We start from the raw sequence: 19,727 nt of genomic DNA on the forward strand, positions 1-19,727 counted from the left end.
AGCAAAAGCTAGACCTCATTCACAGTTCAGCTCTTCGGCCAGTGCGTACTATGTGCAGATGCTGTAGTTAGCTGATTGAGTTAAACTTCACGCTAACAGTTTGGTGATAAGGTCTGTGAAGAGGTTTTTCACATGGCCACATATGCAGTCCACATTTGGTGTGGGAGGTCCTTCTGTCTATGTGTTGCTTTTATTGGTTAATGAATAAAGAACTGCTTTGAGCCTATGGCAGGGAAGAACAGAACTAGGTGGGGAAAGCTAGGCTGTATGCTAGGAGGAAGAAGGGCAAAGTCAGAGAGATGCCATGGAGCCACGGCTGGAGATAGATGCACTGAAACTTTAGCCGGTAAGCCACAGCCTTGTGGCGATACTCAGATTACTAGCAATGGGTTAAAATAAGATGTAAGAGTTAGCCAGTAAGAAGTTAGAGCTAATGGGGCAAGCAGTGGTTTAATTAATACAGTTTCTGTGTGATTATTTTGGTTCTAGGTGGCCAGGGAACCAACAAGCAACCTCCTACTACACACATAGCTTCCTATGTACTCGCCATTCCCACCGCCAAGTTAGAAATGGCTTTGTTGCTAGCTCTGACAAAAGCAGGCCCCAAATGGAGTCACTTACATTAAAATTTCAAAGTATCAAACAAAGACCTACGTTGCTTGTTTTTAAGTTCCAACCTTTTGAAAAACCAGTTGAGAGATGATAGCTAACCCCCATTGAGATGACAGGATTTTGCCTCCATCTCTAGAAAGGTAGTAACTTTGAAAAGACGAATTTCAGGCCCATTCCCAACCACAGGGGACACAAGAAGGACTGGAGGGTGATGTCAGCCACCAGCAGTCAGTGGTTTAGTCAGCCTTGCCTCCCTGATGAAGCAGCCTTAGAAACGCAAGTGTTTAGAAGCCAAGTGTTTTGGAGCACCTCCATAGGGGGATGCAGGGAATGCAGCAGATCTGGAGGAGCCCGTGGACGCCTCGAGACCCTTGTTGTGCTCAGTGTGTCTGGCCAGGTCTGCGTTCTGTCATTTTATGGTAAACTCATGGCCTGGTAGACAAAGCGTTTCTCTTAAGTTCTCTGAGTCACCTCCGAAGGGCCGTGGGACTCTGTCTCCAAACTTGAGGCCACTCAGGTGGTGAGTTCCTTGATATGGTTGACAGTGCATGTGTTTGGAGTCAAGGATTCTGTGTGAGGGAAAGGGCGGGGAGATGAGGTTTGCAGAGGCAGACTAGCTGTTTTTCCCCTGATTGGAGTGAGCTTTAGATGGACGGAAAACGTTTACTCCTCGATACCCGTACACAAATGTCATCATTTTGGAAGAGCACATTTTGGAAGAATGCCTTCAATCTCTTTTGAAGTTGTTTCTAACTTCGGAGGCCGCATTCTCGTTTGAAGTGCTAACATGGGTAGCTGTTCTGTAGGCATATGGACTTGAGAATGATTAGGGAGCCACACGCTAAGTCAGCAAGTTTTTGTTTTTTTTTTTTTAAGAGATGTACCTGGGAGCAGGGGAGGTGGCTCCGCAGATAAAGGCTCTTGTGGGTGAGCCTGACTGCTACATATGCGCTGTGGCAGGTGTGCATTTGCATGCATATATATACACACACACACACATACACACAGAGACACATACACACACAGACACGTACACACTCAAACGCACGCAGGGGTGAGTTGAAAATGTTTTAATTATAGTGTTTTATAAAAAAGTAGCTTGAGATACATATGGAAGACAGCAGTAAAGCCGGAGGTGGCAGTTTTAGGATGATACAAATCCAATGCTGGGTTTTGTAAGAGGCTTTCCTGCCACGGCTCCACCTCATTGCTGCCTTTCACGGTGTGCTCCTTCCAGCAAAGTCATTTCTCCAGCGGTGATGGTAAGATCAAGCATTCCCAGCATCAAACACTTCCCAGACTGCTTCTGTGGGAGTTCTGGGGTGCCTCAAAGGTACATTGGTACACCCCTGACACTGAGGCAGGAGAGAGGAAACCGGAGCTGCTCAGGATCATCCTGACGCAGTTGCTAACATGCTACACAGTGGGGGTTGATGGCTTTGAGCACTGTCTAGAAGCCAACAGTGAGTCTCCTTTGCAAGTGTTTGTGGATTGTACAAAAACCTGTCATGTTTTTAACAGCTATATGAGTTACTTGTTCAGGGTGCTATTTAATTTAAAAAAGTGAATTAACCCCTAATCACATCAAGTCCAAGACATCATCCATCTGCAAGATACAACTTTATTTCGTGTGCCATGCGGGAAAAAAAAATGTGGCCAATTAAACCATGACACAACGTCTGAACACAAGTCCAGAACAGCAGGTGTATCAGTCATGGAAGCCCTGGCTTGAAATTCCTCTCTTCTCTTCCTAGACCAGAGGCTATTTACATTTCCTTTAAATGCAGTATTTTGGGGGTGATGGGGAGAATATTCTACATGAGTTTCAGTAACAAAGCATAGCACAACTTTATCTACTTTTGAGTATCACCTTTTATTTTGCTCCTAAAAACACACTCAGTAGTTGTACTGCAAGAAAATGTGGAATGACCTGCGTTCCTCTGATCTGCAACATTTGCTTCATTGATAGCAAATCTGTAGCCTGCTCAGTCTCTGGCCTTTGTGGAAATATAACATTTGTTTGTGTCAATGTCTAAACATGCTACAATCCTTGAGAAGACATTATCAGAAGCCACTAAGCTCGAAATACTGTATACCTAGCACACAGCTCTTGTAAAGTGGTAACTGAAACTGCCCTTGAACAAATAAAGACGACCCTGCCACAAGAGTGGCTGCCTGTGGCACTGTGATGGACAGGCGAGACTGACTGCAGGGCTGATCTCAGGCATGCTAACCTAGAAAACACCTGTAAGCTAGAACTGACGAAACCACCCCAGCCGTTCCATTCAACGCACAAAACACAGTTTTCTGATAGAAAATGGCTACAGATCATCCGGTCAATAAACAAGCAAATGAATAGAGCAAGCTGTTCTTAAAATAGAAACAGAAGCCAGGGGGGCGGTGGCGCACACCACACCTTCAATCCCAGCATTCAGGAGGCAGAAACAGGCGGATCTCTGTGAGTTTGAGGCCAGCCCGGTCTACAGAGTGAGTTCCACGACAGGAACCAAAGTTACACAGAGAAATCCTGTCTCAAAACAAAACAAAACAAAAAGCAGAAACAGAAATGGCCAATCAAAATAAGAAAAAAAAATGTTCAACAGCCTTAGCCATCAGGGGGATGCAAAATCAAACTTCTTTGAAACTTCTTCAGCCTAGTCAGAATAGCTGCAGATGACAAATGCCAACAAATGCTAGTGGGGCTGCGGAGACAGGAGGACCATTAGTTACGGCTGGTGAAAACGCGAACTGGTTTGGTCACCCTTCCTCAGAAATCTGAAAATAGTACTACCACACGATCCGGCTATACAGTCCTAGGCCTATAGCCAAAGACATCGATGTGAGCACACTGCAGGGGTACTTACACACCCGTGTTTACTGCATACCATGCACAACAGCTCAGTTACGGAGCCAGCGTAGACACTCATCCACAGATGGGATGGATAAAGAAAATGTGGTGTATAAACACACAGAGCTCAGCTCAGGTGCAAAGAAGGATTAAATTATGTCATCTGCAGGAAAGAGAAGGGAATTGAAGATTTTCGTGTTAAACAAAACAAAACAGACCCAACTATCACTTGTTTTCCAGGTGGAACCTATGTGATGCACACATAAATAGGATGCTACATAGAGGGTAGACTGTGTGGGGCGGAAGGTGTCTAAAGGGAAGGCAAACAAGGGAGGATAATGAGAGAGGGCAAAAAGGCAAATATCACATTCTCTGTCATACAAGGAACCCAGATTTATATGTATTTATGTATACATACACATGACATGAAACAGAGAGGGACTTTTGTGGGGGAGGGGGGTGGGGATCAGCAGGAATGGGGAACAAGAGAGGGTGTTGGGAGAGCAAATCTGAACAATGATATATATGTGTGTATATATCATTTAATAAGATAAATATTATATATTATTATATAATATATGTAATAATATATAAAAATGTCACATCCCCTTATTTTGTACACTTAGAAAAGTATTTAAAAATAAACAAATAGAATATAAGGAAGCCTAAAGGAAAGACTGGCTACAAGTCAAGTTGGCAAAAACGATGATAACAGACAAGAAATAAGGGTATAAGAAGGGCTGGGACAGGTAGAGTAGATAAGAAAAAAGTGAAAGCTGAAAGTGATTCATTAGAGGAGCTTAAGGGACTTTAGTAAAGACTACAGTTGCCTCGCCACACCCTACCCTCTATACCCACTCCCTCCCCCAGCCTTAGTAATGCCATGGCAACCATATACCAGGTAACGGTGCTGCCTGGGATGCGAACACAATGTGTGGGTCTCCAGCATCCACCTGGGCCATACTTACAGATAGAAGTCATGCAATAAGAGAGAAAGTTGTACAGAGACAAACCTGTGTCTCTGATCAGTTCATGGTCCTGCCTCTATAGAGCCCGCCCGGGGCTGCATGCTTTCAGATTTCCACTCTGCATAAGTGATAGATCATCCTCCATCCTCTCTAGGCTGTTTGGAGTTAGGTTTGTGCATGATGTGATTCGTAGCCTAACTGTAATGGGCACAGGAATCTTTCTTCGGCAAGGAAGCATATCGTCCATGAGAATCACACAAAAATCCATTGAGCTCCCACTCCTTGCTGGAATAATGTGAAGACTGGAAAGGAATTGGAGGTGTGATAGTTCCTTAAATGAGAGGTCATCCTGGGTAATGTGACTAGTATTTTGCAGAGGCAATATCAGTGGTAGGTTCCTTCATGAATATCTAATGAGAGCTGTGGATTGAACGTGAAATGTTCTTGCACAGTCTCCTGGGTTTGAACACTTGACCCCAAGCTGGGACAGTTGTTGCAGGAAGTTGTGGGGCCATTAAGAGGTGGGACAGAGCTTCATCCTCTTTCCTCCGCCTCCTTCAGCAAATCCTACCAGCGTGTGCCACCACAACTGGCTTGCATTACCACAACCCAGAGAGATGGCTCAACGGTTAAGAGCACTGCCTGCTCTTCCAAAGGAATTGAACTTTGGAGTTCAATTCCCAGAATCACATGGTGGCTCACAACCATCTGTAATGAGATCTGGTGCCCTTTTGAGGAAGAGACCTGGTCAGTCATCCTCATCAACTTAGACCATGAAACCCAATATGGACAAGTTCAACAAAACCACCATATACGGGCTGCCCATGCATGCCTAAGCATTGCCGGGGCATAAATTTCATTCGTTCACAGAGCTTCATGGGTTCTAGCTTGGCCAGGTTCTAGCTCAAGCTTTCTCTACAGTATAACCAGCTCCTGCTACCACACAGTGAGCTGTTTTCAATGCCATGCCTTCCCTGACATGATGAACCGTATACTCTGCACCCTGAGTCAATGAGTTCTCTTCCCGCTATGTAGTTTTGGTCAGGCATTCAGTGGGCACTTGGATGTGCCCGCTACGGGGGAGGGGAAATGGCAATGAGCCAACCCTGCAATGACTGAGGTCCATCCTTGGCCCACATATTACAGCTTCACGTGTGCTCTCCTAGTGTCAATCAGGAAGCATCCCTGAGTCACTGTTGCCCTCAAAAGATATTCATAGATAAATGAAACCTCCATGCTGCAGAATTGTTTGGAGCCTCACCAACCAAGAGAAAAATTAAGAGAATGCTTCACAACATTGTCCCCACAGATTTCCTATGCTCTGCCAGACTAAGGTGTTGGCATTCGTATCTGCCTGCGAATTTTTAAGGATAATCTTCCACGAGTGACCTTGTGGGACTGCCTGTTGTGCCTGTCACTTCCGTTGATTGCTTCTAAGTGGCCACACAACCGCCTTTCGTTTATTTGGCGAAGACTGTAATACTTCCCCCTAAAGAGGTCCCACTCATGAACTGTGAACTTTGAAACGTACACTGACATTTGCAGTACCGCCAATCTGTCACCGTTTGTTTTATTCAATTTGTGAGAGCAGAGGATTTCTCAACGACAAGACAGCGACTCGGGAAGCACAGGAAGGGAAACCGCATGTGCAAAGTAAACGCAGGCTGGTTAGGGCTTTCAGAAGTCTCCTTCTTCGTGGGTTAGGCTCTGCATCCTCCATTTTGTGCGTAGACTGAGGTCCCTTTGAAGTCTCAGAAGCTTTCTGTAACACAACGCTGCATCCATACGGGCAGGAGCTGAAAGCTGAGCTTTTTGTTTTGCCCTTTAAAAATGTGTGTATTTCGGAGATTTGCCTTTCATACGGCAGTGTGGAGAGATGCGCAATTTTACCTTGTGTAACATCTTTACCTGCAAAGTGCCAAGTGCTTGAAGACTTTTTTTTTAAATGAATAGTCTACATGTCTGCCTGCTGAGGAAGTAGGGACGAGTAGTTTATTTCCACTTTACACCTAAACAAACTAAGGAAAAGAGGTTCAGAACCTCAACCAGGGGTGAAAAAAGAAGAAGGAGGAGAAAGAAAGGAAGGAAAAGGGAAGAAAGGAAAGAAAAGGGAAGAAAGGAAGGAAGGAAGGAAGGAAGGAAGGAAGGAAGGAAGGAAGGAAGGAAGGAAGGAAGGAAGGAAAAAGAAAGTAAAAAGCCTAACCCAGGCTAGACTGGTGGCACCCAGCCTATTCCAGCAGCTGATCATAACTTAAAAAAAAAAATGCCCTCAGAAAGAACAGAATCCAAGACATTGCCACATTGTGTTTATTATGTCGTGCTGTTTTTAGTTATGTTAGTTGCTTTCTAGTTTATTGGCTTATTTATAAGGTTAGTAACTTCAAACTTTGGATCTCTCTTTTAAAATAGTCTTGTTATTACGGTGTGGTGGGTGCACGCATGCTACAACTCTGTGACATCAGTTCCCTGCTCCCACCTTTATGTGGGTCCTAGGGATCAAACTTGGGGGACCAGGCTTTGCATCAAGTCCTTTGACTCACAGAGCCCTGGATCTATTTTTGGAATAGATTTCCAGTAATGTTTTGTCATTGCTATGACTCAATTCAGGCACAATAAAGACACGAACTTAAATGGGCAAACAGAATCCAGGTCTGTGTAATCCGGTAAAATTCTGTTTGACCAATGCTTTATACACACAGGACAGGTAACACATGTGTAAAATTCAAGACTGTGTACTTCATGTCTCTTGGTGTGTGAATCATGGCACAAATTCAGCTGAGAATTCACATCAGCATCATCATATCAGAAAAAATTAAACCTAAACATTTCTAAACAGACCCAGGTTATTTGTTTATTCATTTTGGTAACTAGAATTAACCAAAGAGAGCTAACTGAAACAATTCTGAACAAGTGTGTCAACGCTCCTTTAAAGGGGGCTGAGGGCTGGGGAGATAACTTAGCTGGTAGGGTGCTTACCTTGTAAGCATCAGTCCCTAAGTGCAATCCTCAGGACCTGTGTTTAAAAAGTCAAGCACTGGGCTAGAGAGATGGCTCAGCAGTTTAGAGCACTGTTAACTCTTGCAAAGGACCTGAGTGAGATTCCTAGCACACATATGTTGGTTTACAACCAACTGTTACACCTGTCCTAGGGGATATGATGCCCCCTATGGCCTCCACAAGCACCAGGCATGTACCTGGTGCACCTACATACATACAGGCCAAACACTAATACATATAAAGAAAGGAAAAAAATCTTAAAAAAAAATTGTCAAGAATGGTGTTGTGTGGTTATAATCCCAGTACTGGGGAGGATGAGGTTCACTGCCAACCAGTCTAGCCTACTAGATGAGCTTCAGGTCAATGAGAGAACTTGTCTCAAACAACACAAACAAAGGTAAATAAAGAAAGAAACTCACAAAGTGGATGAAACCAAGGAAGCAAACCTGTGGTTGCCTTCTTACCCCTGTCCCCAGTACACACACACACACACACACACACACACACACACACACACACCATGTAATGGGAAAAAAAAAACAGCTAAAATTTAAAACTTCTTCCTGGTGACTTCTGCTCACAGTCAGTCTTCTATGCAGACACGCACAGGAAATGAAAATTCTCTTTCCAATTTCGTCTCAGCCCTTCTCAGTTCCTTACCTGGATTGTATGTTTTCCTGTCCTCTCAAGCCTTCACATTCAGCTCAGGAGCATCTCAGCGGGATCTCCCATGTTATCACTTCCTTTCCTACTTCAGGGATGAAATTTAAAGTTTGTGTTTTAATGCCATTACCAAAGTCAATGTCAATTTTATAGGCCATTTAACTTTAAAGGGTTAGTGCATATGTTGTGGCCTGTGGTTAGTCCTTCCTGCCGAAAGGAAGCAGCCTTTTGTCTAAGATTTTAATTCAGCACCATTAGAAAAATAGAATCAGAGCCACCACGAGATGATGCAGAGAGAGACTCTGACTTTCCCTCCATCCCGTCACTGTGTTATGTACATAATGAGCTCACAGTTCCTCTGCTTATTCTTGGGATATTTGGGTTATAAGGCACGTTTAATTTCTACATTTGAAATATGGACCAAAGGGCTGGCATGTAGCTGAGTTGCTATAGTGCTCGTCTGAGGCACACACAGACTTGAGTTATCTTGAGTATTACATAAAGATGGCTGTGCCGGCACACCTGTAATCCCAGCACTTGGGAAGAGAAGAGAGGAGAACCAGAAGTTCAAGGCCATCCTTGCCTGTCTGCGTGGCAAATTTGTAGCCAGTCTGGGCTACATGAGACTATATTAAAAATAATAGGAATAAGTAAAACCAGTATCAATAGAGGATTTTCACTTGGACTTTATTGGTAAGGTAATCAGGCCCCAATAGACCTCCACTCATGAGGCATTTTTTTTTTGGTAGATGCTCAGGGTGAAAACACACACACACACACACACACACACACACACACACACACACCAGCGGGCATGGCTCAGAGGGGCTTCCCTGTCTTTTTTTTTTTTTTCTGGTTCTTCTGAGAAAGGGTCTTGCTGTGTAGTCCAGACACTGTGAGCCTCTTGCCTTAGCCTCCTGGATACTGGCTAACAGCCGTGCACTGCCTTGCCTGGCCATACCTGTTTTCTTACATTACAGTTTGAAGAAGCCTAAAGGAAGGATTCTAAACCAAAGCCTGCTCTGTGCTTATAAGAAAAACACGCCCTTTAAAAGCAGAAGCAGCCTTCTCTAGCACTGTCACCAAGTGAGGCTTGTCTGCTGGGCAGAAGAAAAATCTGGAGGCATTTGTAGCTGCATCTACTAATTTAAAAAAGAATGGCTCCCACCACCCCCACCACAGGAGAGTTCATCCTATCTGACAATGGGTGTGTTTTTAAGCAAAACTGGAGACAAAATTGGGTGTACAGGACCCCATGCTCCCTTGTGACCCATGCTCCCTCTTCTGAGATGCTGCCCCTACCTGGTACTGATCACTAACTCTTGACACCCCAAAGCCACTCCGCGTCTTTAGTCGTTAGAAGGTGATTTCTGAGGCCTGGCAGCTGTTGGTGTTACCACTATTGTGAGGGAAACAAAAGCCATTCTGCTCATCCCCGCCTGCTTTTGTATCGCGATACTGGAGCCGTTTCATGAATGATGTCTAATTCTTTAGCAGGGAATTTCATTACTGCCCATGGTGCAGTGATAGTTTACACTTCCCACGGTGGAAGAGAATATCTGAGCCTACCTGCTAATGGGAGGAAGCTTGGCTTTTGACCTCCATTAAGATGCTTGCATTTTAAGTCTGTTAATTAGGCCCGCCATGAGCTGCCATCATGACAACCTCTGTATTTCCTACCTTTTCTACTCTGAACCACTGAAGCCGAGACCGGCCAAGTGGACCTGTCGTCTGCTCATCTCGGAAATTAAGCTGAGTGCAGGAGGCCAGGGCATATGGAACCCTGGAACACCTACACAAGCCAGCGTGAACTTGGTATCTTGCATAACTGATATTTATTTGAAGAACTGTATTCTCTATTATTTTCATGTAGAAAATATATCAGTCTAGGAAGCTTTTATTTGCATAGGCAAGAAACGAATTGGTCTAAATGGTTGAGGAAATGCAGCAAGCGCTGTCCTTTCCACCCTTCATCCCTTCCTAGACCATGCCCTTGCTGTATGACTTAGGGTTCTTCCATTCGAGGTGAGTGACCTGCTGGAGTTCTGGACTCCAGCATATGATTTGTTTTAGCTGGAAATAGGAAGCAGCTCTGATTTTTGCCTGCCTTTCTCACAGGTCTACCATTGCTACTATAGGAATAAGCCCCAGTTGTCTCTCATCAGAAGGGGTATGGGGTGGAGAATAAGGTAACCATCTGGGGTTCGCATCTGCAACTTGTGAAGTTATACAACTCTGGGCTTCATTCTGATTAGGCCAAGCTAGAGTACATGTTTAATGTGCTAGGCTAATCATTGAGTAAGGAGGAGTTTGGATTATGTAACTTCTCAGTGAGAGGGATATGTCTAACTATCCAAATATCTATCATCTATCCATCTATCCATCCATCATCCATCCATCCACCAATCTATCTATCTATCTATCTATCTATCTATCTATCTATCTATCTATCTATCTATCTATCTGGAGTGGGCAGACAGACAAGGCTGGTCTGGAATCTACATGATGGAGACAGCTGCAGCTGAATCCCACCTACATCATCTCACTTATAAGATGCTAAGCCAGAGTTTTGTGAGTAAGAATAAGTGACTGGTGCTAGCGTATTTTGGAATGACACATTAGGAAGCTCTGGGGTGGTGGTGTGTGACTGATACTCATTGCTTATGTCACCGAAGAATTCAAAGGTAGCATGGGCTTCAGGAAGTGGTTGAGAATGATTTCTCTGTGATTCTGTTGGAGTCCCAACCCCAGATGCTGTTCTTTATGATGACTTTGCCATTTCAGGCTTCCCATCTGCATCTTGGGCTGTGTAGGAAGTAGGGAAGCTTTGACTTCACTCTGAATGGGCCGACTCAGGTCACATGTTTATGCTGAGCCAATTGAATAGCAGGGGTTTAAGGTTTTCTAATTTGTCCATTAGACCCCTTAGTAAGATGGATGTGGATCTAGTCTCTTCCAGAACCCCATGGTGTCCATTTAAAGGTGGGCATAGGGAACAAAACATGCTAAGAGACATTAGCAATGTTAATTATGGAGAATTTAGGTGCTTCCAGCTTTGTTTAAAATCCCTTTAGATAATTTTTATGCCTCCACATTGCTAGGTTGACTAGAACTCCACAGTGGGGTTATCTCCATCTTGGCTGTTACTTGGTGAATGGCAAAGCCTCTGGCCATGACACCCAAGGCACTGAAGGGTGACTAGAATCACACTTTAAAGTAGACCTCTCCCATCAGCTTTCTGGACTTCCAACTCCTAAGAGCTTGGGATTTTGAGAAAATGAAATGTGGATTTTATCTGCTAGGATGTGAGCTTCTGATCCAGAGAATGAGTTTCAGCTGATTTAATGATAATATAGTCATTTCACTGACTCTGGCCTCCATTGTTTCTTATGAGAAGTCAGCGGTAATTATAATTCTCTAGACACATAGTATCAAATGCCACCAAATCAACCAATAAAAGTGTGTGTTGAATTAAAAATAGAATCAGTGACTTTCAGTGTATCATATAATTTTCTTTCAAGAATTATGCCTCCATCTAATAGATACACACTCCCTCTCTGTGAAGCCTTTGTTACTGTTCAGCCTCTTCAGAATAAATTAACAGATCAACTTATCAGGATCATTTTTTTTTCGCAAATATGGATTTTAAAGGTACCATGGTTATGTTCTGTGTTTCTTAGAGTCTTCCCTGATTCTGAGGCAACTGGAAGAGTGAACAGCCCTTAGCATTCAACACATTTTTGTCATTCAGCAAATACCATCAGGGATCTGCTGACTACAAAGTGCTGCCTGCATTAAATGATATGAAAGGCATGGGGATGGGCAAGTGGAAATCCTTGGCTTCAAGTAATACAATTTAATTTCATTCAAAAGTTTGGACATAAGAAAAGATGGAACCACAACTCCCAGGAAATAACTTGGCTGTCTTGAAGGATTATTTACTTTGCCATCTCTAATCACGAAGAGCTGTGGGTCTTAATGAAATATTTGCCATATGACAAAAATTAAAATCAAGCATTTTTTGTGACAGAGCTTAGATATTAAGCAAATTACTATATTGTTAGATTTAAAAATGTTTATTTATTAATTTTCAATGTGTGTGTGAGAGAGAAAGAGAGAGAGAGAGAGAGAGAGAGAGAGAGAGAGACAGAGACAGAGACAGAGAGAGACAGAGAGAGAGAGAGAGAGTTTATGTGCACGGCATGCAGATTGCAGATTTCCATGGAGACCATAAGGCATCTGACTCCCTGGATCTGGATCTAGAGGTTGTGACTCACCAGGTTGGGGGTTCTGAGAACTGAACCTCAGTCCTCTGGAAGAGCAGCAAGTGCTATGTGCCTCTGAGCCATTCCCCCAGAACCACATTCCTTTCTTGAAAACATCTGTGTATCCACTTTCCTGTGGCCATTGCACGACCATTTTTGGGTTTGATTTCCTGCACAGGGTTAGTTTAGTAATGTCTTGTAATTGTTCATCTGGGGCACTGATTCAGGTACATTTTCTTCAAATATTTTTTTCTCTTTGTTTTCTTGCAGCCGAGTTATGCCTTAAACCACACAAACAGGAAATTAACATTAGAACCGAAAGTCACGGTCAACGCCAGAATCGTTGTGGTTGGCGCATCCAGTGTTGGAATTTCGTTCCTTGAGACACTGGTGTTTTGGTGAGTTCTTTCATTCTGTTTAGTCATTTATCTGTTTATTTTTGAAAATTAATAATTTTTTTGTAACTTTTACTTAGTCACTTTTTGTTTTATGTGCATGTGTGTGCCCATGTGAGTTTCTGTGCACCACATGCATGCAGATTCCCGTGGAGACCAGCAGGCATCTGACTCCTTGGATCTGGTTGTGACTCAGCAGGTGTAGGTGCTGAGTCCTGAACCTCAGTCCTTGTAATTGTTCAAACATGGGGGACTCTCTCCCCACTTGAGAAAACACACTTTGGGTTTGTTTGCAGAGCTGTGTGGATTAATGAGTCAGTGGAACATTCTAGATGTGGGATGGAGGAGGACAAATGACTTGTCCATAGAGCTTATGGGATGACAGCTATATTGGCTTTCGTGTGTTACCTGTGACTATTTTTGTGCCTCAGTTACAAAGCTGAGCATCTTAGCCAAGATTGTGAGGCCTAGAATGTATAAAATCAGTACCATATGAGCCCTTCCCAAAAGCCTCTGCTGGTCCTGTTCCACATGTGTTTACCTTACCAAGGCAATCGTAAGAATCACATCAAGTCTTTGATAAGAATTTAGATTCCTAAATCCCACACCAGGCAGGCAGAATCAGAAGCTCCAAAGTGAGTTGGGGCATGAGTCCGAGATTCTACAATGTAACTGGTATACTGTATATACTCATAATTTATCTAGTCTTGGCTAGATCACGCTGGCCTCGAACTCACATAGATCTGCCCGCCTCTGTCTTTCAAGTACTGGTACTAAAGGTGTGCACCACCATCCCTAACAACTTTTTATTATATTTATTTATTTATGTATAAAAGTTAGAGCATAACAAGATACATGTGTGTAGCAGGCTTTCTTTGGGGTCACGAACCAGCTCCCACGTCATGACATGGAGACTTAATATTAGTTATGAATACTCAGCCTTATCTTATGCTTGTCCCGCTAGCTTTTATAACTTAAATTAGCCTGTTTCTCTTCATCTGCATTTTGCCTTGGGGCTTTTTACCTTTCTTTCATTCTGTGGGTCCTATTCCATGTCTGGCTGGCTGGCAGCTGCCCAGCTGGCTGGCCCCGGGCATCTCCCTTCTTTCTCCCTCATTCTCTTCTCATTCTCTCCTGTCTCCAGCCTAAATTCCTCCACCCACTTTATTCTCTCTTCCCGCCAGACCTGTCTGTCTGTCTGTCTATCCTTGCCTCGCTGTTGACTGTTCAGCTTTTTATTAGATTAATCAGGTACCCGGGCAGGCAAAGCAACACGTCTTTACACTGCTAAATGAATGCAGCATAAACGCATGCAACCCAGCTTTACAGAGCCAAGTAATGTTTCACAACATCCGCAGCATCTGTGTGGAGGTCAGAGGAGAACTTTGTGGAGTTGGTTCTCTCCTTCTACCATGTGGGTCCCAGGTATCTAACTCAGATCGTCTACCTTGGGCAGCAAGGACCCCAGCCCTGGGAGCTAGTTTTGGCTATGCATCAAAGACGGGCATCTAGAAATGGCATAGCATCAGAACTTCTCTTCCAGCCCCATGCCAGACATGAAGTCATAACCCTTGGGGAAAGGCAGGTCCATGTGGCTTCCCATGCTGTCCTCTCCACTGCTGCCTATTAGAGCCCACTTCCAGATGGGCAGTTGCTAAGGACTCCTGGTTTCGCCAGTCTTTCCCGCTCTACCTGCTCACTGACTCTCCAAACAGAGGAACCCTAGGTTGGAATCTAAGAACTTGGACTTCTGTCCTGGCACCGTCGGTCCTGACTTGGGAGCTCCATGATTTCTGACTTCCCTTAGACTGGATTTCTCATCTACTCTTTTAAAAACAAAACAACAGCAGCAAAACTCTCTCCTTTTTTTTTCATTTTAAATTGGCATATAGTGTGTGGACATTTCGTAGATATGGGTGATATTTCAAAACACTGTATAAAATGTAACTAGCACATCTCCCATCTGTCACTTCTTTTGTGTTTGGATCAAAGTCCTTTCTACCAGCTAATTTGAAATACCCAATTAATGGTTACAACTATAGTTATTTAAGTTTTGTGCTCTAGAACATTTGAAACTGTATCTCCTACCAACAGTGCAGCTGTGCCTACTAACTCTCCTTCATTTACTCTTAGAAAGGTATCCAGGGTTTTGTTTGCTTATTTGTTTGGTTAGTTTTTGTTGTTGTTGTTTGTTCTATTTTTCTTTGATTGAAAATAGAACTTTTTTATACAATTTATTCTGATTACAGCCCCTCCCCCAACTTCTCTGAGATCCTCTCTTGCTCCCCTCCCATCCAAATCAAATCCTTTTTGTCTCTCATTAGACAACAACCAGGCATCTGAACAACAATAATACAATAAAACAAAAGCAAAACTTAATAGCACAAAGCAAACAAGGAAAAAAAGCCAAATAAAAAGCACAAAGAATACATATAGATACACACACACTCAGAGATTTGTCACACAGGAAACCCATAAAAACACAAAACTAGAAGCCATAATAAATGCTCCAAGGACCTGTGCATCAGTTCTGTGGTCATGTCCACACCTTGTCTATGTCCATTTTGTCATGTCTTCCTCTCCGTCTTCCTGCTCTGTAGGCCAGCTCTGTCACGTAGAATGAATTAACACCTCTTTCCCAGGTGACCTCCAAAATTACAAAGAAGGAGCAGAGCGACGTTAGCATATCCTGACCACTTGCTTTGGATGGCGTCAGTTTGTCTCACTATCAAAGGGCTAGGCGACCACCTTCTGTGTGGGAGGTGAAATTGTACCTTGCCAAGTCTGGACAGAGGTTCTATCTGTGGTGATTTGAATAGGGTCATATCTTTGAATGCTTCATCCTTAGCGAGTGGTGCTGTTTGAGAGGGATTAGGAGGTATGACCTTGCGTTAGAGGAAGTGTGTCACTGAGGTGGGCTTTGGGGTTTCAAAAGCCCAAGCCAGTCCCAGAGTCTCTCTCTTCCTGCTGCCTGCAGATCCAGATGTAGAACTCCAGCTACCGTGTCTGCCCAGAGGTTGCCATGTTCCCCATCACGATAACAGACTAAACCTCTGAAACTCTATCAAGCCCCAAGTAAATGCATTATTTTATAAGAGTTGTCATGGCCATGGTGTCTCTTCACAGCAATAGAATCCCATTTTGCCCCGAGTCATACAACATGGCAAAGTGGGATTTATTCTTACTGGCTGGCACAAATACTAGAGAAGTCATTGTCATTATTTTATTTGTTTGTTTTTAGACAAAATCTTATTACTAAGCAAACCAAGCTGGCCTTCCTACATCTGCCTCCCAAATGCTGGGCTTAGTGGTGTGCACCACCCTATCACATATCTGTAAAGAACCCGAGTTTCTCTAAACTATGGAGACCTGACTGGAAAGAGGCCATTTCTTCCCTAGAACATTTGTTCGGGGTCACATGAAAAACTCCAGCCGTTGTTCAAAGGTGTGGGAGCTCTAAGGCCAGAGGGAGACAAGAAAATCTAGCTCACTATGACTACTCTTGAAGCCAATGGTTAGCAGCCCCTGAGGATGAGCGAGACTTCTGGGAAGTTAGCTAAGGGCACCTCCCTCCACCCAACAAGTGCTCATGCCTACCAGGGAGATAAGGCAGCACCAGCGAATGACTTGCTCATCTGGAGGCTCCTGAACAAGGAAAGAGTCAGTCTGTTGTTTAACTTTCTAGCCAACGTGGTTGACCTTCCAGAGTGTAACCTCAGTTAACCGGAAGTACGTTGTGTGTCATTACTGAAGTTCACAACAGAGTTCACATGTCTCAACCCCTTGGCCACTTAGCAGCATTTCACGGCAGGGATGAAGTCATGAGGGAAGCTGTGAACATTCATTTCCCTGTGGCTGCTGTAACTGGGGCGTTTGACTGTCCTGCTGGGTCCCTGCTCCCAAGACTCTGAATGCCAAGCCTGTGCATCCCATATCTGAGTGACGAATAAGTGGGGTGGAGTTTTGAAATTGGGGAAATCAAGAAGTGATTATCAACAGGTCTTAAATCTTAATTTGGCTGTAATACTTATAATGTTCTGCTTAGAATGATTACATTAAGATATGTACGTGTAGTTTTCCTTTTATGGAATCGACTTAGGTTCAATAAAAACAAATATAAGTTCTGGTATAAGTACTGGGTTGATTAAGTTCCCCAATCAGAATGACCTTTATAAAGCACCTACAATTCTCTGTCTTCATTACAGAGATTATGTTCACTGGAAGGAGACTGGTATCGGCTTACAGATGTCTAATCCTTGAGAGAGGAAATAGTTTTCTCATTATTTTCTCTAATTATTTTTTAAATTGGCAATAACCATAGTGACTCACTGCATATTTCACCTTATTGGTTTAGTTGCCACTTGAACTAAATTTACCCACAATTTGGCCTGCAATGAAATTGAAGACATTTCACCAAAAGCTACCTACCTATGAGTAGAAGCAAGATTGGGGGAGGGGGCGGTAGTGAGCATTGCCTGCACTCCTGAGCTGCTTTGTTAGACCTAACATGTGCTTTTCTGGAAAGTCCACATGAAGTGCGGCGCAGGTGCCACTTCTGAGAGCTCCCACAAGTCCCCATCTGTTGATTCTGTGCAGGGCCATGTTCTCTAATGTCCCTCAACCATCTGGTTCTGGTTCCTCCAATCCTTTCTCCCCCTCCTCCACAGGACTCCCCAAGCTCTGCCTAATGTTTGATTGTGGAACTCTGCATCTGCTCCCATCAGTTGCTGAATGAAGTCTCTGTGGTCTCTTTGATGAGAATTCTGCTAGGCTCTGGTCCTACAACACTCTGCAGCTGGCACAAGCTATAGGTTGAAGGTTTTATGGCTGTCTTCCTAGGAATTTTAGGATTGTTTATCTGGTTCTGTGAAGAATGTTGCAATTTTGATGGGAAGTGTGTTGAATCTGTAGAGCACTTTTAGTAATTTCATCTATACACACACACACAGATATATATATACACACATATACATGCTATACACACACACACATCAATTCTGCCAACTCATGTGCATGGGTAGTCTCTCGACCCTCTAGTATCTCCAATTTCATTCTTCAGTGTTTTAACCTTTCTGTTTAAAACATTGGCTCAGTGGGTTGTTCAGAATGCTTCAACATAAGCATGAGGACCTAAATTCAAAACACAGAATCCATGTAAAAAGCCAGGTGCCGTATTACAGGCCTGTGTATCAGCATTGTGGGGGTGGCAAAGACAGAAGGACCTCCGGGGTTTGGATCCACCAGCCCAGCACCAGACTCATTGAGAAACTGTCTCAAGGGAAACCATGAAAAATGATAGACCATGCCAGTACACATCATCTCTGACCTCTGAGTACACACGAGTATGTGCATACAACATACACACATGCACATACACATACATATGCACACACATACACACACAAACACACACACACATTAAATATCATTGAAGATTTTATTGCAGATGTCTTTGACTTCCTGAGGTATTTATTTTTTATGATATTGTGAATGGCTCTTTTCCTTCCTCACTTCTTTCTTGGCAGGTTCATTACTGGTATATAGGAAAACTACTGATTTTTGTATGTAGATTTTTGTATTCTGCTAATTTGCTGAAAGTGTTCCTTAGATCTAAGAATTTTCCAGTGGACTCTTTAGGATCTTTTAAGTACAGAATTATACTGTCTTCAAATTGGAATAGTTTGGCTTCTTTGTTATTTCTATTGCTTTTATTTCTGTTTCTCATCTTGCTCTAATTAATACTTCAAGCACTACATTGGATAAGAGTAGAAAAGCATGTCATGTTTCTGCTTTTCGATTAAAGGCTTTTATTTCTTTTTTCATTCAGGCCAGTGTTGGCTGTAGGTTTGTTAGACACAGCCTACGTTGTGCTGAGGTATATTCCTTCTATTCCTAGTTTCTCTATGACTTTTTTCATGGAGGAATGTTGAACTTGGTCAGAGGTCCTTTATGCCTCTGTTGATGATGATCATGTGATTTGTGTCTTTAAGTGTTTTTATGTGTGGCCATGTATTTATTGATTTGTGTGTGCTGAATTATATTTGTATCTCTGGAATGAAACGAATTTAGTCATTAGGTATGTCTTCTAAGTATGTTCTTGATTTGGCTTGCAAATATTGAGAATTTTTGCATCTGTGTTGTGTCTTCTTAGATTGTTCCCCTTTGTTAATATTAGGCTGATACAAAAGTGGTTACAGTTTTTGCATTATTAAAATTCTCCATTTGATATTGTAATGCATTCTTAAGTAATTGTGGTTATGTTATACATCACTCCCATGAGCTTTTCTGACTTTATTTTTTTATTAATAATGTATTACTTTCTGTTTATTTCATATTTATTTTAGACTATAAAAATGATGTTAAACTAAAAGCAAATTCGAACCGCTTTCTTTTTTGTTTTTTGTTTGTTTGTGTTTTTGTTTTGTTTTGTTTTTAAGACAGGTTTTCTCTGTGTTACAGCTCTGGCTGTCCTGGAATTCACTTTTGTACACCAGAACTCACAGAGATCTGCCTGCCTCTGCCTCCCAAGTGCTGGGATTAAAGGCATGTGCCACCACAGCCTGGCTTTAAATTGTCTTCTTCCTTGAGTTCACAATGGGTCTTAAAGCAACAGAGACAACTCATGTCGATACTGCGTTCAGCACAGGAACTGCCAATGAGCAGGCAGTGCAGTGGTTCTGGGAGAGCTGCAGGGCAAGATGAGCATAGTGGCCACCAGCAAAAGCTGACTGCGGCCAAATGAGAGCAGTGAGTGAAGCTGATTCTCTTATTACTAACTGCGAAGTTGCCAAAGAACTCAATATAGACCGTGCAATGTCTGTCTGGCGCTTGAAGCAAACTGGATAGGTGGGAAAGCTCAGTGAGTCCATGCCTTATGAGCTGGCTTCAATCTTTTTCCAAACCGTCATTTTGAACTGCCATCTTGTCCGATGCTATAGATCAGCAATGAACTATTTTTCAGGTGGATTATGATTTGCAT

The 19,727-nt window shown here is 43.0% G+C and overlaps 1 protein-coding gene across 3 annotated transcripts in view; it reads left to right on the forward strand.

The window, feature by feature from the left end:
• Cfap61 (cilia and flagella associated protein 61) overlaps nucleotides 1-19,727 on the forward strand; it is a 270,585-nt gene that overhangs the window by 138,082 nt on the left and 112,776 nt on the right. For all 3 annotated transcript variants that reach the window (XM_075962374.1, XM_075962373.1, XM_075962375.1), the window contains one exon: nucleotides 12,624-12,751. In XM_075962374.1, coding sequence (XP_075818489.1) covers nucleotides 12,624-12,751 — 128 coding nt within the window. The remainder of the gene's footprint in view (nucleotides 1-12,623; nucleotides 12,752-19,727) is intronic.

The sequence above is a fragment of the Microtus pennsylvanicus genome, chromosome 2 (genome assembly GCF_037038515.1).
Source record: "Microtus pennsylvanicus isolate mMicPen1 chromosome 2, mMicPen1.hap1, whole genome shotgun sequence".
Taxonomy (NCBI): Eukaryota; Metazoa; Chordata; class Mammalia; order Rodentia; family Cricetidae; genus Microtus; species Microtus pennsylvanicus.